The 26,862-nt window shown below is 43.8% G+C and overlaps 1 protein-coding gene across 3 annotated transcripts in view; it reads right to left on the minus strand.

The window, feature by feature from the left end:
• Positions 1-26,862, minus strand: part of piezo1 (piezo type mechanosensitive ion channel component 1 (Er blood group)) — a 114,102-nt gene that overhangs the window by 53,221 nt on the left and 34,019 nt on the right. For all 3 annotated transcript variants that reach the window (XR_009923916.1, XM_062400808.1, XM_062400809.1), the window contains exon 2: positions 17,121-17,216. Coding sequence is in view for 2 of the 3 variants with exons in the window: in XM_062400808.1 (XP_062256792.1) it covers positions 17,121-17,216 (96 nt within the window). In the remaining variant the exon portion in view is untranslated. The remainder of the gene's footprint in view (positions 1-17,120; positions 17,217-26,862) is intronic.

Consider the following 26,862-nt stretch of genomic DNA (forward strand, 5'->3'; position numbering starts at 1 on the left):
AGGTGAGAGGGTGTCATACTTTGTTGAACCCTATGAGACAAATTGTGACTTGTTAATATGGGCTGTACAAATACAATTTCATTGATTGATCGATTGAACTACTACCAGTGTATAGAATTCCCTTATTCCGATCTTCGTTGAATCGAAGTCTCTCCTGATTGAAACCTTGTAAGTCAGTGAACATTTAGTATAGGAGGCAGAGCTGAGCTGCCACAAGCACAGCTGACTGTTAGAAACTAAGACAATCAAAGCCATCACAGCTCAGAACATACATCTGCTTAAGCCATTTTCTTAATGACACAACATTTCACCAGCCTTCTCTTTGAAGTCAATTTATAAATAGAGATCTCCTAACTTCTCATGGGAAACATGATCACGTTCATCTCAGGCACACTGATGCAAAAAAAACATGTGTGACAAAGAGAGAGGCGTTTCCCTTCAGTCTAGTGTCCCTAAAGAGAGCACTCCGCTCCCAGAATTCAAGCCTACTTGTCGTCCCTAAAGTCTTTAAAAGTAGAGTAGGAGCCAGAGCTTTTAGCCATCAAGCTCCTCTGCTGTGGAATAAACTACCACTTTCAGTTCGGGAGGCAGACACCATCTGTTCGTTTAAGAGTAGGCTCAAAACCTTCCTTTTTGATAAAGCTTATAGTTAGAGCTAATTAGTGCGGCAGAACGTTACTTGTTCTATTTTATGACACATGACACACAGAGCTTCTTTTTCCAGCTTCTCCTTCCTCTTCTCCATCCCTATCCCCCTTCCCCGGAATCCCTTTGCTTTATCACCCGCAGATCCAGGGCCTCTGTTGCCACACCATGGATTGCAGTTTGTTGATCGCGCACAGGGGGTCGCGGTGGTGGATCCAGTGTGGCGAATTCTGTGTTGTGTGGGCTGATCGTGGTGGTGGTGGCGGAACCTGTGTGGCGGATTCTGTGTCGTGTGGGCTGATCGTGGTGGCGGACCCTGTGTCGCGTTGGCATCGGGTACGGGCATTGGACCAGGACCGCGGCGGCGGCTCGTGGTGGGTGGCGGTGGACGGTGACTGAGGACTGGAGTGGCGTTCTGGTCTGGATGGTGGATCGTGGTCCTGCTGGTTGCTGACCATGGACTGTGATTGCAGCGGGACTGCTTGGCATGTCATGTTGGGGTTGTCCTTCGGGAAGCTTACCCTCATCAAATGCTGCTGGAAAGGTGTTGGTTGCCTCAAACCGTGCGTAGAAGGTGTTGAGGTCATCAGGTAGGGAGGTGGCATGCTGCTGATCATCACTGCTACTTCTCCTTTTATAGTCAGTGATGTGTTGCAGGCCACCCCACAAGCGTCAGGGGTCAGAGCTGAAGTAGTTGGATTCCAGCTTGTCCCTGTAGTCTCTTTTTCCATCTCTGATGGCCCTCCGCAGGTCACATCTGGACTTCCTCAAAGCCTCCGGGTCACCAGATTTATAGGCAGAGGACCGTGCTCTGAGCTTAGCACGGACATTACCATTTACCCAGGACTTTTGGTTTGGGAAAGTCCTGACACTGACCCTAGGGCTGACATCATCGATGCATTTGGAGATATATGAAGTGTCTGTGTATTCGTTAATGTCCCCATCAGCTGCAACACAGAACATCTGCCAATCTGTGGTTTCAAAGCAGTCCTGGAGAGGGCTAATGGATTCAGCACTCCAGCGTTGAACTGCCTGAAAAAACATTTTTTCCTGTTTTAGGCGTGGTCTGTAGTATGGGATGAGCATGATCAGACTTCCAAAAAGCGGGGTGGGGGAGGGGTTTGTAGCTGTTCCGTATTTGCGAGTAACAATGGTCAAGAGCAGGGGTGGGCAATTCATTTTAACGAGGGGCCACATGAGAACCATGGACAGTTGTGGAGGGCCGGACCAATAAGCTGAACTTAATTCCAATCATATTAATTTGATAAGCTTCTACAGGTAAGAGTCAATGTTATGGTTAGGCAATGAAAAAGTGAGGCAGGCAAAGTAATAACGCCAACAATATATCACACTTTAATCAACATTTAAAAGAACAGTTGTGAACAAATAATGAAATTTTTTTGCAATATTCCAAAGATCAGCTTTAAATTAACTGGATACAAAGCGCTATTACTATTTGCATATAGTCTAATCACCCCGTTTGCGGGTTTTTTTCTTGTTAAGTGAGAGAAATCAAGTCTGTTTTGGGCATGAACAAGTGCACTGAAGTCAGGTTGAATATCTGAGGTGGATATACGAAGGACAGCTGACAGGTGATCATCAGTGAGAGAGGATCTGTATCTGGATTTGTTAAACTTCATCACAGAAAATGTTTGTTCACATATGTCAGTAGATCCAAAGAGAACCAACATCTTCTGAGCATGCCTCCTCACGTATGAAAAGTTCTCCTCTTTGAGAGAAGAATAAAACTCCAGCAGTGATGCTGACTTAAAGTGCTCTGCCACCAGTGTACCTGCGGAGGTGATCAACTGATGGTGTGGCTTCTTATAGAGATGGCATGTGGTTGGGAATGTTACCCTCCAACTGGCTTGAAAGAAACTGCAACTTTCTTATGATAGCCTTCACCAGGCTGTACATTCCATGTGCAAATAGGCCCCTGCCTTGCAGTTTGGTATTCGGCTCATTCATTTCTGCAGTGACATCAACAGCAAATGCAAGATCTTCCATCCAGTCTGCATCTGAGAGCTCTGGGATGTCCTTGCCTTTTTTTTCACAAAACTCTTGAATCTCTGCTCTCAGGTCCCATACTGTTTTAAGCCCTTTGTCCAGACTGAGCCATCTGACAGCTTTGTGGTAGCCTATGTCTCCATGTTCAGTCTCATGCTCCTCTAAAAGTGCAACAAACTGTCTGAGATTCAATGCTCTTGCCCTGATAAAGTTAACTAATTTAGTTACGACATCAGTAAAATTATTCATTTTTGGCACTGACTTACACAACACCTCCTGATGTATAATACACAGGGTTCATACACATCCATGACTTCTACATAACATCTTTAAACCAACTTTCCATGACCCGACATTTTGTGAGACTAAATTTAGTATTTAAGCTAACAATGAGAATTTCAAAGCATACAGTAAACCTTTAATTACACAAATGAATGAGTCAATAGTTTGATTGACGTCTGTTGTAACACATGGCATGTACTTTTCCATTTGTAGCCAAGCATGTTTAAATCTACACTTCCCTGGCGTGTAGTGCATTATCTCACCTGCTTCCCCACCGAACATTACAATTAGTATGAGAGCGTACGCCTGCTTATATTTTGAGCGTATTCCTTTTAAAAGCATATGAATTAACTAAAACTCAGCGTAAATTAACGAAATGAAAATATGAATATAACAAATCTCCATGACTTCTCCAAAACTTTTGGGATTACATTTTTTTCAAGCACTTTTGCAGGACTGGAAATAAACATATAACAATTCCATGACTTTTCCAGGTTTTTCATGACCGCGGGTGAATTTCCCTCACTTTATCTTGCAACTGCCTCAAAAGTCGTCCCTTTTATTGACCGCATTGCTGCCAGCTCCTCAGTAAAGTCAAAGTCTTTCGTCATCCCACGTACAAAGATTAGTAACTGGGCTGTGTCGCGGACATCACAGCCCTCATCCAGAGCCAAGGAGAAAAAGTCAAAATCGACCACTTTCTTTAGCAGCTGAAGCTCGAGATTTCCAGTGATGTCCTCGATCCTTCTCGTTACATTTCGTCCGTAAAAGTCTCTCCGTGCTTTGTCTCGTAGTGGCGGTTCAAATTGTAATCCTTAAAAACAGCGATCTTTTCTCCACAAACTAAGCACATGGCTTTCCCATCGATATTTCTTGTCTTAGCGTGGGCTGACATTTTTGCGGACTTAAACTCCCATCTCTTCTTAACTCCGTTCGCCAAAACATCATCCGCTCACGGGCATTCAGTATGTACGTCAGGTAGATGTTAAAAAAAGGCACCTTCAAAATAAAAGAAATGTTGTTGTATTCTTTCCATGATGTTCACCTATTTACGTGTGATTCCTAATATTCCATTGACCTCAGACAGCCAAATGGCCGGATGCGGCCCGGGGGCCGTACAATGTCCAGGTCTGGTCAAGAGTCTGGTCACCCCGGGTGGGAAAGTTAATATGCTGATGATATTTAGGCAGACCTTTCCTCATATAAGCCCTATTGAAGTCACCAGCAACAATAGAGACTGCAGGGTGTGCATCCTCAAGTCCATTAATAACTTCTTACAGATCGTCTAACGCGCACGTTTTGTCTGCCTGCGGGTTTGTCTGTTCTGTTTAACAAAAAAACCTAGACTAACAAAATCCCAACCCCCTTCTTAAAGTATAACTATAGAGGGATAGAAGTCTTTGACATGCTGCATAACGCAATAATTGAATATTTGAAACCATTCCAGGTGTTGAGTAATCTCTAACTCTAAAAACTGTCTCTTAATTCTCCTCAGAGCCAAAAGCTGCTGCTTCCACTTAGATGCTTGAATTTTTTTTTCCCGCTCAATTTATATATCTATCTGTCTGTGTGTGTGTGTGTGAGAGCGTGTGTGTGTGTTTGCGCACGTGTCAGTGTCTTGGCAGGCCAGAGGGTTTTCCATTTGGGGAATTCCCCTCTGCACCCCACACCCAACCCTGCACACCTTTAACTTTACCCAGTCTCCCACCAAAAAAAAAAACCCTCTCCACACATTTTTATCACTGGATCATAAAAAGTGTCTTTAACAGAGACAGACTAGAAAAAGGAGGGAACATGACTTTTGTCCTATTAGCAACTAGGACTAAAGATCATGATTCCTTTTAGCAAGGATCATTTTATTGTCAGCAGCGTGGGAATTATTAGTGGAAACTAATTGTTGGAACTTTAATTAAGAATACTGTGTTCTTTGTATCATATGTGATATAAATGCCACTGCATGTACTGTATGTGTATGCTATATAGAATTTATAACCCTTTCTGATCAATAAACCATCAAAATTAAGAAAAATCAATAAGGTATTATATGACAATCTTCAGGTGACATTTAAGGTTAAGTTACTAATTTAATTAACACAACTAATTCAGATTTTACAAGGTAAATCAAAGCCGAAAAGGAAGTGTGAATACTTTCAACATCTCAAGCAAACAGCTGTATACACACAGCATCCTCTCTGTGTGGTACAAACTAATGCATCAATATGTCTTTATTAATAGACAGTGTGAAAGAATCCAATCTTGTTTGACCCCAAGTTATATACTGAGGCATATTCAAGAATAACACACACACATGTTTGTACTTGTGGCTCAGTGAGGACACTCATTATAATACATTTCCTAGCCCCTTAATCAAACCTTAACCATCCAAACTGAATGCCTATCCCTAACCCTAACTTAAATCTAATTCTAATCCTATCCCTAAAAATATTTTTTAATCATAATACAGCCCTTCTGAAAAAGTAAGGAGCGAAGGACCCAAAATGTCCTCACTTTCCAAGAATGTCATCCCTCTGTGAGGTCTATGCTTAAAAAGGTAATCTTTAATTAGAGGAACACACACACAAAAACACACTTTTAGCAGACAGAAAACATAATGTGTTGCTAAAATGTGACTAAATGTAATATAAGCAGTACAGGATTGAGCGCGACAGCATTAATGAACACAAACAGTGAAACATCGCTCCAACACACAGCTGACAAATCCCATTTTTCATGTCAGCACTTATTTAGCTCTCTGTGTTTGAAGTACTGGGTGAAAAACACTATCGCTGCTAAACTCGAAGGAAGGAACAGAGCAGCTACTGTTGACTGACTTGTTGGAGTTACATTTCTGATGTGTGCTGATATGTCTATATGTTCCATAGGTCCTACAGTCCATGTGACAGCCCATTACATCCCAAAAGATTTTTTGGGAGCGGGACTCACCTGATGATTCAATTATTATGACGACATTTTAACTTATGTTGGTATATATATAAATTAGTTGTGTTTTATATATATATATATATATATTCCCTTTATAATATAAAAGTCAATTTACATTGTAACAACAAAAAACTTTTGTCATACCATCACATATCTCCTTAAAACAAGCAACTTCTGTTTATTACACGATGAGTTGGTATTTTTGCTATAAAATGAAAGATCTAGCCACTCTAAGGATCATACATTATGATCGATCATAACATCATTGATCTAGAAACATGTCAGGGTGTTTAATATTTTAAGTATGAATGTAATATACATTTATATTGGTTTTGTATAAGTGGGTACACTGTCAAACAGTGGTGTACAAAGTACTTGAAAGCCATACTTGAGTAAAAGTACAGATATCTTACCTGAAAGTGACTTCGGTAAAAGTAAAAGTCACCAGTCAGAAAATGACTTGAGTAAAAGTCTTAAAGTAGCTCATATTAAATGTACTTAAGTATCAAAAGTATCAAGTGTTGAAATGTACTTAAGTATCAAAAGGAAAAGTACAAGTATCAAATTAAAAATGTAAGGTGCTTTTTATAGTAGGCCTACACAGAAACAAAACAACCGAAATTGTTCTATTCAGACTTTATTTCAACTGATTTCAATTATTATTTATAAAATAATATAGAACTCATACATGAACAAGTGAAATTGGAAGTGATGAAACTTAAAATAAATATTAAATAACATTTTCTCCCTTTCTAACAAAGAACTTTAACCACTTTAAACAAAAAATGTCGGGTTGTATTCTTACTGTGCCATGACAACCATGCCATATAACAGGTCTTAAGGCGACACTTGTAGAACATGAACTGACAATGCATAAAATTACAAAACCCAACAGTGTTTTTTTCCTTTTTGTTTATATTTACAGTGATTGATAAGGTCTGATTTTGAGACCCGTTTCCCCATGCAACTACACAACCCAAACCTATACCAAAGTTTACAATTTTGAAATAAAGAGACCTAAAAACTCAATGCAGTGGTAAAACTTTGGTAGAGGTTTAGGTTGTTTAGTTGCATGGGGAAACGCCTATAATGACTTTAATTTGTCATAGTGCTTTATTAAAAGTCAACAAACTTGTGGTTCATCTTTAGCAGAAGTTGATTCTCAAAATTGCGTGAATCCAGCCGAGCTCTTCGAGGGCTGAAGACAAGTCCTGCAATGCTAAATAGTCGTTCACAGGCTGCAGAGGCAGGCAGAGGTGTGTTCAGCTTAACAGACAACTTGCAGACAGCAGGGAACGTCTTCAGTACATCCATCTGTTCTGCTGTAAGGGCCAGGTATCCATCTAGTTGCTTGGAGCTGTCTTGAGTAACATGAGAGCTCTTCAGCGAAGAGAAGAAGTCTCCATATGCAATATGTTGCAGCCAGAGAATATAAATGGGAGAATAAATTACCAACTGCACTCAGACAATGGACATACAGAATATACATAGATTCAGCAGAAAGAATATACTCTACAAATAGCTGTAAATGTGGTGAAGTATAACAATTATGAGCTACATGGAATCCAAACAACAATTTGTGTATGCACGCCTACACTTGGACCATACCTGGACGCGCATGCACGCGTCTACTTTGTAGACACGCATGTTAAGCATGTTAAGTAAAATGCTCAACTGTATCTGTTCTGTTGGCAAACTATATTTTACCAGCGAGACTTTTGCACTTATTCCTGGCACAATACATAACATGACTCTGGCTGCCATTACTTAATTCACTTACCTGAATGTGTTTTTTGAGGTTCGACGGAGAGTTTTGAAACGCCATTATTTCCGTCTCCCTCGGTAGACACAAGAGGCACTTCATTCGATAGGATGTATCTTGTACCCCCACGAAGGCAAACATGGTCGCGAGATACGGCCACGGGTGTGGTGGATTTGGTTCTTCGGCCGTGTCTTCAGCATCAGCGGTGGATGAGGTAGCCATGGTGGTTTACTCCGTGTAGTCGTGCCGCCCTCAGGTTATCCTCGCGAGACACCGTCGGTATTGCGCAAACACGCACAGTCCGGATAATCCAATCGCGATGAGAGACAATTATAATTATATTCAGATTTGAATTTGTAACGAGTAATGAGGTGTTCAATGAAAATGTAACGGAGTAAAAGTAAATATTTTTTCTTTTAAATGTAGTGGAGTAAAAGTAGAAGTCCTGATGAATATAAATACTCAAGGAAAGTATAGATCCTCAAAAAAACGACTTAAGTACTGTAACAAAGTACTTCTACTCCGTTACTTTACACCACTGCTGTCAAATTATCAATAATCCGACCAGATTAATGAATCAGCATAAAGGGCCCATCATCTGTCTATAAGCACTCAAGCTCTGACTAACACTCCTGACAATATACTGTGCCTTTCTGAATGAGTCAAGTATTCATATAAAGTATTTATTGCTGAGTACATATCCACTCGGAACAGAGAACGGCTGGGATGTACCGTTTATTCCATGTAAACTCTGTCTAACATAAAACTTATTATATGGACAAAAACACAAAAACACAATCACCGCTTTAACCTCTGTTCAGCCTTTCCTTGTAAAATTAAATATAAACGTAATCCCATTTGAAAATCTTCAAAGTGCAGATACATTGCAACTGTAGCAGGGTTAATGCTTCCCACTTGCCATTGCCAGCGAGATCCTTACGCTGGCTGTGGTAGTGGGAGCCTTGGTTGGAGTGCTAGAGCTCCCTCTAGCGGAATGCGGGGGTTGTATTTTACATTGCTGCCTCCTCTCCTCAGTCTGTGTATATCCCGGCTGGGAGAGGTAGGTAGTCAGAGCAGTTAAACATGAATCCACACTTTGGCGATGTATTACGGGAGTCTAAATGTACATAATACTGTATTAATACTTGGTTGTTTGTACATATATATTGTGTTGCTTGGAATCTGTAATTACTTTTAAATGGACTTTAGTCTTAGGATCGCTAGCTTGGCTACCATTAGCTTTGGTCGTAGCTACTTAACTAGCGTCGACTTCGCCATGAAAGTGTACTTCAGCTTGTCTTTCTCCCATGTTAGGCTGCCATTGTGAGGGTTCTCAAAGAGCATTTCCCATGTTAAATATTCCACCAGGTATGTCACCAAACGCCCATTCAAATATTTTGTGAGTTATTTGTTTAATGTGATATTTATTTTCATGTAAATGCTCAGTCTGTGTATATCCCGGCTGGGAGAGGCTGCCATTGTGAGGGTTCTCAAAGAGCATTTCCCATGTTAAATATTCCACCAGAATAAACGGCTGGCTGCCAATGGTTCCATCGTGGTCTCAATCACACAACGCAACGAGAGAGTACACAACCGCTACAAATGGTGCCGTGACCCGGTCTTCTCTGCCTGTCTGCTGCGCCATTGAGGATCGCCATTCGACACGTAGCACGTGAGCACCGACGACGTGGCCGTGCTGTGAGTCGCCCGTGCTGCTTCGAGTAGACAGGTTCAGTAATAAAAAAAAGAGAGGAATAATTCGAACCAAGGGATATGGTTGCAGCCGACCATCTTGTAAAGATATGTGTTTTATTTTTCTTTCGCCTTCTCGTGCATATAATGCAAATTGAGTTTATTTTTTTTTGTTTTTTTGTTTTATTTTGCTTTTGAGTTGAACGTCACATTTGAACAGTGACGTGTCATTACTTGTGTATGTGTTTTTATTTCTTTACTATTTTCACTGCTCAACCGTACATTTTTGGTTTTGGGAAATTGTGACTCATTGGAGATGGATGAGCTGAACTTATCTGCTTTAGGCAGGGGTCAGACATTTATGTTTAGCCCATCACTCCAGAGAGGAGGTTTTCGGGGGAGGCCCCTGACATCCACTCCTCAACAGGCCAAAGTGAATGGTGCTGAGGGTGGTGACGTTTCTTCTAGTGCTGATCAGTTAGCTGGTCCATCTGCATTTTCTGGGGGTAGGGATGTGGACCATGTCCCTGTGCATGTATTAACTGACTTAGTTAAGCAGATAGGGACTAGTATTGGGGAGAACATTGCCTCTTGTCTTAGGCCCGCCCCAACTGGTGATGTTACTTTGGCCCCTTCCACCATTGCTGATCTCTCTAAGATGAGCCTAACTGTTAGCCAGCATAGCGGTGAACCGCATCCCTTCAGGGGGGACAAGACTGACAAACTTTCGGTTTCTGAGTGGGAAGACTGTGTTAAAGTGTATCTGACTAAGAGGGATGTTCAGTTATGTGATCAGGCGGAAGAAGTAATGGGCAGGCTACAGGGTAGAGCACGTGATGTTGTGAGAGTGGGGGTGCGTAGCAAGCCTAGTTTGGTCTTACGGTTAGGTCCTCAGCCCATTTTCGACATACTCAAGCAACACTTTAGTGAGTCTGTGACTTCTTTCATGCCTCTAGCTGACTTCTATGACACAAAGCCCTTAGAGAATGAAAGTGCTGTTGACTATTGGATCCGGCTTAACAAGGCACTCGACACAGCTACGGATGGGCTAAAAAGGCAAGGCAAAACTATTGATGACTCCTCTAGGGAAGTGACTGTTATGTTCATCACTCACTGTCCCGATCGAGAACTGTCTCTGGTCTTCAGCTGTAGGCCACTGGAGGAGTGGACTGCCATGGATGTGCAGGTACGGCTTGATGAGCACCATCACAAAAATCGTCTTCAGCAGCGCCGTTCAGCTGCACGTCCAACAGACCACCTGCAATATTCCCAGGCTGTTGATGCTGTGCATAGTCACGTGCAGACTGCAGTGACTCCTACTGCACAACCTGCCATGACCGGTGGGCCGGCGTCAGGTGAGAGTCACGTTCTTGGGCATATTGTCACTCTGCTGGAGCGTTTGTTACAGCGGGAGTCTCCTCAGCGTTACAGGCAGTCTAGACAGAGACCTGTCGGTCGCACCCGGGCTCGGGGGCCATGCGCTATTTGTGGCTGCGATGACCATGACACTGCATCCCACTGTCGGAACGAACGTCTATGCTTCCGCTGCCATGCTGCTGGGCATCAAGCTGCCACTTGCTCAGCCCCACCAGCTCCTGGTTCACCCACTGCCCTGGCCGGTTCACCCACACAGCAGGGAAACTAGCTGACCCACATGAGGAGGGGTCTAGTGGAGGGTCAGCGGGCGCATCCCCATATGACGATGATTTTTCAGTCCGTTTTTTCACATGCTTGTACAACGACGGTCAGTGATTCAACTTTAATTTTTCAGAACACGCAGCGACTGACTGCGAAAGACAATCTTTTCAACACTAGTGTGATGATTCATGATGCTGTGGAGGTGCGCGCCATGTTGGACAGTGGTTCAATGGCCTGTTCTATGAGCTCACGCTTACTTCCAAAGCTGCAGGACGCAGGTGTTATTTCCCCTCACTCTGTTGCCCCGACATCAGTTGTGCTGATTGGCTGTGGAGGGTTGAGGACATGTCCTGTAGGTGTTTGCGAGCTGCAGATGAAAGTCCATGACTGCCAGATCTCCGTGCCCACACTCATTGTGGATGGTCAGAGTGATGACCTGATTCTGGGCAGCAACGTTATAAAACACCTCATTCGAATGGCTAAACACTCTGGGAGTTTCGGGGAGACAGCATCTCTTTCGCCTCAGGCGTCTGGTAAGGAGGAAGGTCTTCTGCAGCTGTTGGCCACTGTGGAGAAATGGAGAGGCAGTGAAATCCCAGAAAAAGTGGGCACAGTCAAGCTGAAGCATGCTGTGACTTTAGAGCCTATGCGAGAACACTTAGTGTGGGGGCGCTTGCCTGGTCATGTGTGCCTCTCTGCTGGAAGCACACTGGTAGTGGAACCAAGTCAGTCACGCACAGTGCCACGGACCGTCATGGTAGGGCGACTGGTGACGCCGCTCTGGGGCGATGGTTGGGTCCCAGTGAGAATTATCAACCCCTCCAATAAGCCTGTGACTCTGAGACGGAACTGCAAGATTGCTGATGCGTCCCCCTGTGTGGCACTTGAGGACTTTGACAATGACTATTTGTACAGGACTGACGAGACTGACAGTGTTGAATGTAATGTAGCCAAGACTACTGACCTGACTGACACGGGTAGCGAGAAGAGCTTGACAGTTGACTCTGAGCGTTCTATTCCCAGGCCTTGTAGGTCAGCCCTTCACGACTTGGGTCTGCAGGACATTGACATTGACTCAGCTGATTTGTCTCCATTCTGGAAAGCAAAGCTGGTTGATCTACTGACAAAGTATGAGTCCATCTTCTCTCGCCACAGCATGGACTGCGGTACAGCTAAAGGGTTTGTCCACCGCATCCGCCTGAGTGACAGCAAACCCTTCAGGCTGCCGTATCGTCGGCTGGCTCCATCTCACTATGACAAGCTTCGAACGGCTTTGAATGAGATGGAGGAGCGAGAGATCATAAGGAAATCTGCGAGTGAGTATGCATCGCCGCTTGTCCTAGTTTGGAAAAAGAATGGAGACTTGCGTCTCTGCACGGATTTTCGCTGGCTGAATGCGCGTACCGTCAGGAATGCCCACCCTCTGCCTCACCAGGCCGACGCTTTGGCAGCTCTGGGGGGAAATACATTTTTCTCGACCATGGACTTGACCTCGGGATACTACAATGTGGAAGTACACGAGGAGGATAAGAAGTTTACTGCGTTCACCTCCCCATTTGGGCTTTATGAGTACAACAGACTCCCGCAGGGTCTGTGTAACAGCCCGGCAACATTCATGAGGATGATGATGGCTATCTTTGGTGACCAAAACTTCTTAAGCCTCCTCTGCTATTTGAATGACATTTTAGTTTTTGCTCCTAACGAACAGCTAGCTTTGCAGAGGCTGGAAATGGTTTTTGAGAGATTGAAGGTGCACAATCTAAAGTTAGCCCCCAAAAAGTGCCACCTCCTGCGGCCATCTGTGAGGTTTTTGGGGCACATCATTGACAAACATGGCATTGCCACAGACCCTGAGAATGTCAAGGCCATTGTAAATCTCAGCGAGAAAGACTTGATGGATGAGTCCGGCATTGTCCCATCTCCCACCAAGATAAGATCATTCCTTGGCATGGTTGGGTTCTACCAGCAATTCTTTGAGGGCTACTCGAAGATCAGCAAGCCCCTCTTTGCACTTACCTCTGGAGTCAAGAGGCCACGTTACAGTAAGGGGAAGAGGAAGACGCCTGTAACAAGGAAACTTACCTCTGCTGACTGGACAGCGGAATGCGGAGAGGCTTTCAAGAGGCTAAAACTAGCTTTGCTAGATAATGCTGCTCTGGCTCACCCAGACTTCAGCAGGCCCTTTTTGCTCTCGGTGGACGCCTCCTCCAATGGTCTGGGTGCTGTGTTATCTCAACTGGCTGAGGGGGATAATGTAGCACGTCCGATTGCATGCGCCAGCAAATCTCTCAACTATGCCCAGTCTCGCTACCCAGCACATAGGTTGGAGTTTCTGGCGCTCAAGTGGGCTGTCTGTGACAAATTCAGCCACTGGCTGAGAGGCCGCACGTTTACGGCATGGACGGACAATAATCCGTTGACCTACATTCTGAGTAAGTCCAGACTCGATGCTTGTGAACAGAGATGGGTGGCTAAGCTCGCCCCGTTCGACTTTGAAATAAGATACATCCCCGATCTAGGAATGTTGTGGCGGACGCCCTCAGCCGGGAGCCTTTTGTGCAGCCCAGTATGCTTCATCGTCTCACCAGGGTCCCGTATGATGCACTCATGGTGGAGGCGAACGCCTTGAACCTTGACAGTGTGCAGGATGCGTTCCGTCAATCCTGCAATCCGCGAGTCATGCCATCTCTCAGCAGTGCTGTGGCAGTGTCCTTGGGCCCTTCCGTTTCCAATCAGGCAGTCTCAGCTGTCTTAGAGCGGTCATTGGGCCAGGAGCATGTGCCTCCCCAAGCCTTTCTCCTTCCTCAGCTTGTGCAATCCATCCAACCACGTGAGCATTCCGACATCCGTCCCTTGCCTAAAGAGACGTTGATGGCTTCACAACGTGCAGACCCTTGCTTGAGTCGGGTGCTTCACTTTGTGGAGAGGCAGAGACGTCCATCAAGGCGTGAGCGTGGGCATGAGCCAGCTGACACTTTGAGGCTCCTCAGGCATTGGGAGAAACTTTCCATCAAACAAGGCGTCCTCTATCGTGTCTCAAAGGATGTTGTCACAAAGCGGAAGACGTACCAGTATGTTGTACCCTTGGTACTGAGGGAAGAGGTCCTCAGAGGTGTGCATGATGAAGCTGGTCATCAAGGCCAAAGACGGACGCTTTACCTCTCTAGACAGAGATTCTACTGGCAAGGCATGGAGAGAGACGTGAAGGAATATGTGCGGTGTTGTCGCCGCTGTGTCTTTAGCAAGTCTCCAGAGCCGGAGGGCAGGGCGCCACTCGAGAGCATAGTGACATCTAGGCCTCTCGAGTTGGTTTGTATTGACTTTTGGTCGGCTGAAGATACTTCCAACAAGTCACTTGATGTGCTTGTGGTTACCGACCATTTTACCAAACTGGCTCAGGCATACCTCTGTCCAAACCAGTCAGCAAAAGCTGTTGCAAATCAACTTTGGAACAACTTCTTCTGTGTATACGGCTTTCCTGAGCGCATACATTCGGACCAGGGTGCCAACTTCGAAAGCAGTCTTATAGCCGAGATGCTCATTGCTGCTGGTGTCCAGAAATCGCGCACCACCCCGTACCACCCCATGGGCAATGGAGCTGTTGAGAGATTCAATCGCACCCTTGGTGGAATGATAAGAGCCTTGCCGCCCAAGGCCAAGCACAGGTGGCCGCAGCATCTGAAATCTCTCACCTTCGCCTATAATGCTACAGTGCACGAGACCACAGGGTTTGCTCCATTTCAGCTGATGTTTGGGCGGACGCCCAGGCTGCCAGTCGACCTGTTGTTTGGGTCTGTCCTTCAGGATGATCTGCTGGTGGATTATGGCGCCTATGTGCAGGGTCTCAGGCATGATCTGGCAGAGGCCATAAAAATCGCTCAGACCTCCTCTACTAAACAGCAGCAGAGACAAGCTGCCATATACAACAGGAAGTTCAGGGGCGCGGCTGTGGAAGTTGGAGACAGGGTTCTTTTAGCCAACAAAGGAGAGCGTGGGAAGAGAAAGTTGGCTGATCGCTGGGACAGTCACCTGCACACTGTTGTGGAGAAACACGAAAACACACACACCTTCAGGATCAAGAACTGTACAACGGATCGAGAGAAGGTGGTTCATAGAAATTTGATAATGCCTGTCAACTTCTTGCCTATCCCACCTGGGTCCGAAAATGACGGTTCCTGTGTGAGTGACTTTGCTGTAGATGATTCCTTTCCGGATGGTGATGTGGGTTCTGCCGTCCTGCCTGATAGTGATTCAGAGGACAGGACTGTTTCTTGGATCTCACGACTCCAAGACTCTAATGGGGATCCGCTGGATGCCTTGTTGGCTGACGGACCTGTTCGGACTGTTTCTTGTGACGCACCTCTTGACCTGGAGGAGGATGTTGACCCTCCGGCCCAGTCTACCTCCTGTGACTTACCTGGGGATGCAGACGATTGGACAGTTCCACCTGACTTGACGGCTGACGTTGACTGTCCTTCGGACCAGACTGACTTGCGACTTGACCCTGTGTCAGCACCTGTTTTGCAGTCTTCTGTTGTAGGTTCCCTGACTGTAGACAGGGTACAGCATCCTCAGCCCGATACTGCTGGCAGTGATATAATGCTAGGTGTGAGATCTAGAGGTGGGAGGATTATTAGACCTGTGGTCAGGCTCATCCAAAATATGCACCAGAGAGTTTTTGCTGGGTTCTAAGGTTTATGGATTTTTATTTTTTTTTATTTTATGTTATTTATTTATCTTTGTGTATATTAAAGTGCCGTCTTTTTTTTTGGTTGTTTTTCCTTTCTTCCTCAGGAAGGGTAAAGCTCTGAATGGTGCAGGGACCTGTGTGACATAGAATGTTGTGGGTCCAGGTGGTTGTCAACTGTACTGTGTGAATTATGAGGTATCAGGTGGCCTAACATGTAGACGGGCATGTTTTCCTATGGGTGTTGGGAGGCTTTGCAGCCTTCCTCATTCTAATTCTTCAGGGATGGTCAATGACTGGAATGCTTGATATCTGTAGTATGAACAGTACTGAATTTTTGTTTTGTTATTCACTGTGTATTTGTATGTTGTTTACTGTGCCTGATTTGGTTTGTTTCAGGGGTTCTCACAGCACCTGTATGGTTGTTCTTTGGATGGGCAAGTGGAAATCAGTAGAGGGGAATGTAGCAGGGTTAATGCTTCCCACTTGCCATTGCCAGCGAGATCCTTGCGCTGGCTGTGGTAGTGGGAGCCTTGGTTGGAGTGCTAGAGCTCCCTCTAGCGGAATGCGGGGGTTGTATTTTACATTGCTGCCTCCTCTCCTCAGTCTGTGTATATCCCGGCTGGGAGAGGTAGGTAGTCAGAGCAGTTAAACATGAATCCACACTTTGGCGATGTATTACGGGAGTCTAAATGTACATAATACTGTATTAATACTTGGTTGTTTGTACATATATATTGTGTTGCTTGGAATCTGTAATTACTTTTAAATGGACTTTAGTCTTAGGATCGCTAGCTTGGCTACCATTAGCTTTGGTCGTAGCTACTTAGCTAGCGTCGACTTCGCCATGAAAGTGTACTTCAGCTTGTCTTTCTCCCATGTTAGGCTGCCATTGTGAGGGTTCTCAAAGAGCATTTCCCATGTTAAATATTCCACCAGGTATGTCACCAAACGCCCATTCAAATATTTTGTGAGTTATTTGTTTAATGTGATATTTATTTTCATGTAAATGCTCAGTCTGTGTATATCCCGGCTGGGAGAGGCTGCCATTGTGAGGGTTCTCAAAGAGCATTTCCCATGTTAAATATTCCACCAGAATAAACGGCTGGCTGCCAATGGTTCCATCGTGGTCTCAATCACACAACGCAACGAGAGAGTACACAACCGCTACACAACTGCTGCTGGCAGATGGCCACCATCACTGAATATTCACTTCTCTGTCAGCTACAGAGGTAGAACTACAAAACAAAGAGTACCTCCTGCCCAGTGGGACATTTAATTAGGCAGCAAATTCTCTTTGCCACCTGAAACTCATATCACCTTATATCTGTACAGTTGATTACAAGACACAGGACAGAAAGTGCCTCCAGTAGTTAGAGTAACTGAAATAATTTGACACCCTGCAGTCCAAAGAAAACAAATAGGTGCAAAATGCCATAATAATACATAGACTGATGGGCTTACCTCGGATTGTGTGTTTATTAGGACACAGGAACCACGGCAGCAGCAGCAGGCAGAGGAAATACACCAGAGACAGGATGTTGTAGCGAAAAAGACAAGCTGCAAGACAACAAAAAATGTAATCAAAGCACAGCAATTACTCAGACATACATTCACACATGTATCTGCGACTGCATGTATGACAAGTGGCATTTTACATTCCCATAATCTCTGATCTTTAAAGAAACATGTAGTTGAGCTATGAACCAGTTATGAGCTGATAATTACAACTTGAGTCTGAAAACTAACTCTAGACCCCATGTTGTAATGGCTGCGCCTTTCCATCAAATGGAAACATTTCACAAATCTCATCCCTTTTTTCTTTTTCAAATTACCACAATGTTTCCCTAGTTCATACCAGGTTTATTTCCTATCAAACCAAAACAGACCAGACATTTTTGTGTTGTCACATTGTTTAATCTTGACACTGAAAAAAGACCGGATTTCTTGCCTGACATTTCTTTTGATAGCTGCAGTAGCTCATTATCTCGATTATGAGTTGTGCACTTTATAATAAGTTAACTAAATTATTTTTGACGTATTTTGGATCTCAGTGAGTCTCTCTGGTCATGCTTCAGACAAAGTAATCCAACTCAACCTCAGGGATCTTAAGTTTGTTTCCTTAAGTCTCTACAGAGCGTGAGCATGTTATTCAGATTATGTAAGAAATACTAAGAGAGACCTAATGTCAGTCTTCTGTCTCTGTCATTAACTATTCTCATGTCATGAACAACCTGTCAGCCTATTTTCTCCTGCTGCTCAATCTCTAGTCATATCCCTACCATGTATGTCCTTATTGCTGCTGTTGAATACTGTGTCTACATTGGCAGTATAATGACAGCCACAGCTGTTGTTTATACAGCATACCAAGAACAGAATTGATTATACTGTACGGCACTTGTGCGTTGGCAGCGCAAAGATCCCAACACATGGCCATGGTCATTAAGGAAAAAGACTTGAGGGACTTTTCATACTGATATATGACAAGAAACAAAGAAGTGTACCTATGAACTTTTCTTCCCGAGCACTGAGGTTATTTCCTGGACTGCCTTGGTTCTGTATCTTGGTGACTTGCCACTGGCCCAAGAGGGAGAAAAGGCACAGTAGAGGTGGTGGACAATGTGAATGCACACTCCAATCCTGTGTTTTTACATGGTCCACTGCTCACCAGCATGTACGTTTTATAGTATTCTGGTCATTTTATTCTTTGAAATTAAACATACTTTTTTTTTAACTCATGCAGCCTATTTATTTATGTTTTCCTCCTCGTTCTACTTAAGGTAACCTCTCTCACTCAAAAGAAACTGAAGTGGTAGTTGTACTTGTGGCAGTTTTGTAAAAAAGACAAAAAGACCTTAAAACAAAATAATGCTCCACAACAAGGTGACAGAATGACAAGTATCAAAAGTGTTTGTTTAACAGAGCGATCCTTGATGGTAAAAAGGATCTCTGACACAGACAGAGTAGCATATGTACCTGCACCTTCTTCCTCATAGCAAAATCTCATATTCACCAGAGAAAGGACGTGACACATCACCGAGGACTGGCTGCGCATTCCCTTTCTTTGTATTGTATTTAAGACATCAATGATGGCCTTTATACCACAATTCCATATATGGCATAGCGACTGGTTACAACCTGCGCCACCAGCAGCGAACATCTGAATAACTAACAGAAATGTTGAAATCAACATTTCAAAAAAAATTCTCAGGTTTTTACTATATTTTTTGTAGTTGTAAAATATGTATAGAAATATGTTGATATTCCGAAAAGCTACATATTTTCTTTCTATAACTATGTTTTTGTATTTCGTTACCTGCTTGCTCGCTAAATTGTGCATTGTAAACACAATGTACACAGAGAATACCGTGAACATGACTCATGTTACCAACGAGCTCTGTGTTCGAGCCTGCTAATGGTCACACCTGCAACTCTGCATGTCAACGCGTAGATCTATATGATGGGAATGCCAGGATTACAGTTGAATTGCAACGTGAAGATTAAGCAGATGACTTCTTTCACCCCTTTAGATAATGTTTTATGAGGTGCTGCTGGCTTGAAGGAATTAAGATGATCTGGCAATATTAAGACCTAGCAATGAAGAAAATGTGAAGGTTTATTTTCTCCTGTTAAACACATGATTTGATCATTATTAGCTCAACCAGGATAAAGGAGTACATTCATCTCAGCCTGCTTAGATCTCAGTTTTCAACAAAGAAGTGACAGGTTTACAACACAAGTTGCCATCTGCCCAACTTGGTTTATTTGAAGTGCACATCACCCAAAGAATCTCTGTTCAGATTACAAGATAAAACATAACACTGGTAACATCACATAACTTTGAGAAATCATGTGTACATACACAAACACTACTACCCACTTACAGACAGTCTGACAAACTGGATTAAAATCGATCGGCTCTATAACATCGGAGGGTCTTTTTTTAGGCCGTTTTTCTTTGGGCTTGAGGACCCGTAGTTTGAAATCCTAGAGCGAAAGTGTCCTTTTTTATTGTTGGTTTTTACATTATTGAATAAGCTCCAGTTTGCCTGCCCTAGCTGCCACAAAAATAAATAAATAAATAACCCTAACCCAAAATATCATGTAAGGTAATTGTTAATCTGTAGACATACTGTTCCTTATCATTTAATATTGATATTAAAACACTGCATACATTTTACAGTATTTAGAACACAGTACAGACTATCCACTGTTTAATTATTTTTTATTTTATTTTTTTTTTCAAAATATTTTTATTAGAAAGATACATTACAATACTTCCAATGAAAGAGATACAATTTCCTTTCCTTTTTTCTTTTAAACACATGGATATGCACACGGACACATAAACACATATGAATATAGAAGAAGATAATCAGATTGAATTAAATTAGTACAGAGTACCGTGTAAAAACAATGAACAACCCCCCCCCACCCACGTCCACACTCAGCACCTCATGATCAACTCACATATTACTTGTTATTGATGCAATAATAAAAGATACAACAGTAACAGGCACACATTCAGTTGGGAAGTACCCTCAAATTAGTGAAATAGGAAATAAAGGGTTGCCATTTGTGGAAAAATTTGACTGTACATCCTCTCAACGTATATTTAATTTTCTCAAGTTTTAAGAAAAACATTACGTCTTTGAGCCACTGGGAGATAGAAGGATATTTAGCAGATTTCTAGTGTAACAATAAGGAACGCCTTGCTGATTAAAGATGTGAAAGCTATGATGTCCTTTTGTGTACGGTTAAGTACAAGTGAAGAGTCAGGAATCCCAAATATAGCAATCAGAGGACAAGGTTGGAGGGTTACTCCAAGAACAGTGGACATAATAGTAAAGTAACCCGCCCAGAAACCTTTCAGATCCGGACAAAGAAAAAACATGTGGCTAAGGTGACAGTCTTCCACTTCTGGATACAGTTCAGACAGTCTAGACTTAGAAAAGTGTGTCCTGTATAGGACCTTAAATTGAATAAGTCCAAGACGAGCACAAGAAGTAGTAGATCGTATCCTCTCTATGGCCTGCTCCCAGGACTCCTCATGTATTTGTATTCCCAGTTCCCTTTCCCATGTACACTTAAGTTTAGCATTAGAGTGGTTGCTAAAAGCTAAGATAAAATCATACAGCTTTGAAATGATTCCTCTGTTATGAGGAACAAATGATAGCATGGTTTCCCACTGGTGTTCTGTAGGCAAAGAGGGGAAATTAGGAAAACACTTAGCCACAAAGTTGCGAGTTTGAAAATAGCGAAACAGGTGAGTAACAGGGAGGTCATAACGAGATGACAAATTTGCAAAACTATCAAAGACACCATTTACATGTAAATATCTGAATTGTGTAATACCCTTGTTGTACCACACTGAAAATGTCGAGTCCAAAAGTGACGGAGGAAATAAATGGTTGTTATTTAAAGGACCTAGGGAAGACGCAGCTTCAAATTTAAAGTACCGTCTAAATTGATACCAGATTTTGAGAGTGTTAAGAACCACTTGATTATCGGTATATAAAGACGGTCTTGTAGGTAAAGAGGAATAAAGTAGAGCAGGTATAGAAGACCCCCTACAGGATGATAATTCAAATTTACACCAAGAGGATCCAGGAGATTTTAACCAATAGCAAAGTTTATGAATGTGAGCAGCCCAATAGTAAGTTTGAAAATTAGGTAATGCAAGTCCTCCACTAAGTCTGCATCTCTGCAAAATAGATTTAAGAACCCTAGGTGGTTTCCCACCCCAAATAAAAGAACGTATCATCTTGTCCAGTGAGTCCAAAAAAAATTTGGGCAAAAAAAGAGGAAGCGATTGGAATAAAAATAGAAATTTTGGTAAAATATTCATTTTAACAACATTGATCTTGCCAATTAATGAAAGGGGGAGGTTACCCCATCTCTGAATATCTGATGAAATCTTTTCAGTGAGAGGAGTGAAATTAGCAGATGCAAGGCTGGATAAAGAGCGAGTTACATTAATACCTAGGTATTTAAACCCTGATGGACTAAGTTGAAAAGGTAAATCTGATTGTTGAATGTGACATGCTGAATGCAGAATGTTTTGAGTAAATTATGTTGAAAAGTGTACGGATATTAAAAAACAATTGACGTCCCTTTATAAAACCATTTTGCTCTTCGGATATAATATGAGGAAGCACATTCTCTAAGCGGGATGCAATTACTTTAGCCAACACCTTTACATCAGCATTAAGCAGAGATAATGGTCTGTAGGAACCACAGGAGGTTGGATCTTTGTCCTTTTTAAGAAGGAGCGCAATAGTGGCCTGAGTCAGGGTGGGTGGTAATGAACCGCTTTCTAAGGATTCATTGAATACGGATAAAAGTAAAGGTGCCAATTTACCAATAAATGTTTTGAAAAATTCAATCGGAAACCCGTCAGGGCCAGGGGCTTTGTTAGATTGCTTAGCTTTAATTGCATTTAATACTTCCACAAGGGAGAGTGGGGAGTCGAGATGCCTGGCAGTATTTGTATCAACGACGGGATTTGAAAGATTCTGAAGAAATTCATCCATTTTAGTATTGTCTGTAGGAAATTCAGATTTATATAATGAAGAATAAAATAATTTAAAATTAACATTAATTTCCAGGGGATCTGTAGTAATAGTGTCATCATTGTTTTTAATACTAGGTATCAAACAGGAGGTGGCCTGACGTCGTAACTGATGTGCCAGTAAACGACTTGCTTTGTCGCCATGTTCATAATATGAGCCACGGCTGCATAGTAACAAGCGCTCTGCCTCTTTAGTTGAAAGGAGTTCGAATTCTGCTTCCGAAGTTTGAGTGGAAGACTTGACCCACCCAAGGGCAATGTAGCCTATGGTGATCTTTGGTGCGAAGGTGAGTCTCCCGAAAAAATACTAAATCAGAATTTAAACGTTTTAAATGTGCAAAAACCTTAGATCGTTTTACAGGATTACCCATACCTCTGATATTCCAACTGATAAATCTGAGAGGTGTGCCTGACCCAGCAATGCTGGGATCTATATTGCCATTAACCATTTAAAAAAAAATGCAAATGTTGAATGAGAGCTGAGGTGGGACACCCTTTCCCCAACAAACCCCTTAACACAAACACACCCAAAGTCCCCATATAACTACAGAACAAAGGAGACAGCAGTGTTTCCCACAATAACCAAAAGCCGTACACAATAGCGTTGCACAACTCGGAGACTACGCGAAACAAACCAAAATAAAAGAGAAAGAGAGAAGAAGTATCTCCCGCCGACCTCTACACTATTTAACACTGTGTGTGCAATGATAACCCATTATATTGAAATTGGAGAAGCTCACTATACAACATATCGTTTCAACTAAAGGTGGATGTTCCAAAAAACTCTGCACATAGATCAGATTGATACAACAAGGCAGGTGAATATATAGATTAACAAATAACAGAAGGCCCTCAGCCCTGCACAAACAAATGCAGAAAGCATAAAACGAGGTATTGTTGATCTGATCTGGAGTACAAATATACCAAATACGGTGTAACCGTTATATAAAATAAAAATGCGTGCTATAAACAAACAATAGTGACACCAACCTAGTTAGTGCATATAACAGAGAACCACCTAATACTGCACAGGTGGCTTATTCAGTCTAGTGAGCACAAGCTTTGAACAATAAAAGGACACAGAACTGAAAAGGTATTAGAGCTCACTCAGAAATCAAGGTCTTGACATAGTTGCTGGCTACCGCCGCTGAAACGAAGTCCTTCTCAACCCCGTTGTATGTGATGCGAAGTCGCGCTGGATACATCAGACCATACCGAGCGCTGTCAATGCCACGGAGTTGGCGTCTGACCTCGTTGAATGCAGCCCGAGCCCGAGCTGTCTTGGCAGTGTGGTCAGGGAAGCCCGAGATTGACAAGTCTCCGACTTTAATCTGTCTCAGCTCTCTAGCGCGGCGCAAAATGTCAACACAGTCACCGTGATAGTGAAGTCTGCACACAATGGCTCGTGGACGATCTCCGGGCTTGGGTTTGGGTTGGAGGGTCCGGTGGGACCAGTCCAAAACTGGCTCCTTTGCCAGCCCGAACGCATCCTTCAGTAAGGCGGCTACAGCAGAGGTGAAACAGGTGTCGGGACCCTCCGGTACACCCACTATTCTTATATTGTTACGCCGTGATCTGGACTCCAGGTCTTCACACTTATTCTCCAGCATGGCCACGTTAGCAGTGAGGGACTTGATAGTAGTTTTCATCTCGGCGATGTCATCGGAGCACTCAGTGAGCGCTAGCTCCATCCCCCCGACCGTACCTTTTAGCTCGGACATGGTAGCATCGGTAGCAGCTTTATCATTCGCCAGCTGTGTCTTCACTGCTTGCAGGTCGTGCTTGATAGTGGTCAACGCATCACCGAGAGCATCCTGGAGCTCCTTTTTAAAGATGTCAGCGATATCTTTCCTGAGCGAGGCCAGCAACTCGAGCCTGAGGGCCGTGGTGTCAAGGTCAGCGTGCGTCGAGGCAGCCACTGCAGGAGCCAACGGGTCACCCGAGGACGCGGTCGCGGCTTGTGGACCAGGCTGCAGTTGCGTTTGAATCGAATTGCGGGTTTTAGAGTTTTTTCCCGCCATATTAGGAAGCTCAGAGATAAACTTCCCAACAAAAAAGTTCCGATGAGCAAAACAAGACCAAGTATGTGAACAAAAAGCGCAGATGAATTACATTTTTAAATCGAAATCGGCAGGAGCCTCCAAACTCACGTCCTACTCCATCAAAGCTCAGCAGCGCCCCCCCACTGTTTAATTATTTAGCTAATTCTGCGGACACTAGTGATGTGTCGTTCGTGAAAGATTTATTCATTTTGAACGAATCCTTACAAGGACTCGGGAGTAACGAGCTTCCCATCACTAGCGGACATAGGTGTCAAAAGTATTCCCATTCATTACTTAAGTAGAAGTATAGATACTAGGGTTTAAAAATACTTTTATAGAAGTTGAAGTATCAACTCAAGCTTTTTACTTAAGTAAAAGTGTAAAAGTACTGGTTTCAAAACTACTTAAAGTATAAAAGTAAAAGTAATGTAATGTAAGGGGACATTTTTTATGTAAATACATTATAGTACCATATGTTTACTACTGAGCATTAACATGCTTTTAATGGCGTGAAAGACATGATAACTAGCTGCCAATAAGTATTGTAATGATGCTAAAAGTAAAACTTCAGTGGAATGTTATTAATAACCTCTATTGAAAGAGACCTTGAGACCTTTGGGCTAATCCTGTATGTACAACAATACTACCGATAGGCTTTGTTCAGCCGCAAAACCAGCAGGTTCTTAAAGTTATTTGAGCCTATGCATGCTCTACCAGGCCTGAAGATGAGCCCTGCAACACTTAACAGTCTTTCACAGGCTGCTTAGGCCCTGCCCTTTGTACACACCGCCCGTCGCTACTACCGATTGGATGGTTTAGTGAGGTCCTCGGATCGGCTCCACCGGAGTCGGTAACGGCCCTGGTGCAGCGCCGAGAAGATGATCAAACTTGACTATTTAGAGGAAGAAAAAGTTGTAACAAGGTTTCCGTAGGTGAACCTGCGGATAGATCATTACCGGTACAGCCTGATTCGACTGCATGGCACCCAGATCCCCACAAAGGTGCTAGGGCTGAACGATTTGGGAAAATAATCTATTTGCGATTGCGATTTAATATGCGATTGAGTTCATATATGATGGTGTAGGAGTCGAGGGAATCACGGAGTCCGGAGATCTTATTGTTTTGTGCGCCTCTCTGCGTGCGTTTATTTTGACCAAACAATTCACTCCCAGAGAACTTCCGGGCGCCACCAAAACATCTGCTTTTAACCACACCCAGTGCACCTGTTACCTTGGTAACCCCACAGCTCCCTACCAGGTATGTAAGTGTGCAAACCACATTAGTGTTAACTGTCTTTGGTGAATTCTGTAACATCACCTGTCCCCTACATACGTCCCCCCAGAATTCACACCCAAAGTTAATACGTTGGAGCTCGAATCACCCGACCTGCACGGCTCCTTAAAACGTAATCCGGGGATGTAGTCGGGGGTTTAACAGGAGGAACACGAAAGGCTGTACGTTGGCCCAGGGGGTGCGCAGGAGGGCGCCCCCGCAGTGGAGGCTTAGCTACCTCAGTAGGTTGAGTGAGATCCAAGTGGGCAGGTTTCAACCGGTCCACCGATACATGTTCTGGTTTACCGCCAATGTCCACGATAAATGTTTTGGGCCCAGCCTCAATGACCCGAAATGGCCCGTCATAGGGAAGTTGAAATGGCCCGCAATGAGCATCATGACGAATGAATACATATCCTGCCGAATGAAGTTTGACAGGGATATGAGAACGAGGGATGCTGTGTTGTGATGTGGGAACTGGTGCGAAAACCTTGGCATTGTCCAGGAGCGTAGCTCGTTGTTGTGCTGCTGACCAAGAAACTGTAGTGTCAGGGACAAAATCCCCCGGGACTCTCAATGGCTGGCCATAAACCAACTCGGCAGATGAAGCTTGTAGGTCTTCCTTGGGGGCGGTCCTAAGCCCCAACATGACCCATGGAAGCCTATCGACTCAGTTACCGTCCTTGAGGCTGGCACGTAGAGCAGCTTTCAAAGAACGGTGGAACCGCTCGCACAGCCCGTTAGCCTGCGGATGGTATGCGGTGGTGCGGTGAAGCTTAGTCCCTAGGCTTTCTGCCACCGTGTTCCAGAGCCCCGATGTAAACTGCGGGCCCCGGTCAGACGAAATGTCAGATGGGATGCCGAACCGAGCGACCCAGGTGGTGATAAATGCCCGAGCCACATCAGCCGCTGCTGTTGAAACTAACGGAACAGCTTCCGACCAACGAGTGGTTCTGTCAACCATGGTGAGAAGGTGTGTGAACCCCTGAGAGGTGGGCAGGGGCCCAACCAGGTCCAGGTTAACATGGTCAAACCTTCTTTCGGGAACTGAGAAATGTGCCAGGGGGGCCTTAGTGTGGCGGTGGACTTTAGAGCGTTGGCACACCACACATGTTTCAGCCCATTTCCGCACATCCTTTTTAAGCCCATGCCAGACAAACTTAACCCTAACCCTAACCCAACTTCTGTGAGGGCCTTTTTCCTGGGTGTGACAGGCCATGGATAGCGTCGAAAATCTGTCGTCTCCATCCTGTTGGAACGACTGGTCGTGTCTGGCCTGTGGAAACATCACATAGAAGTGTAGTGCCAGCAGCACCAAAAG

Source organism: Platichthys flesus, chromosome 12 (assembly GCF_949316205.1).
Source record: "Platichthys flesus chromosome 12, fPlaFle2.1, whole genome shotgun sequence".
NCBI lineage: Eukaryota > Metazoa > Chordata > Actinopteri > Pleuronectiformes > Pleuronectidae > Platichthys > Platichthys flesus.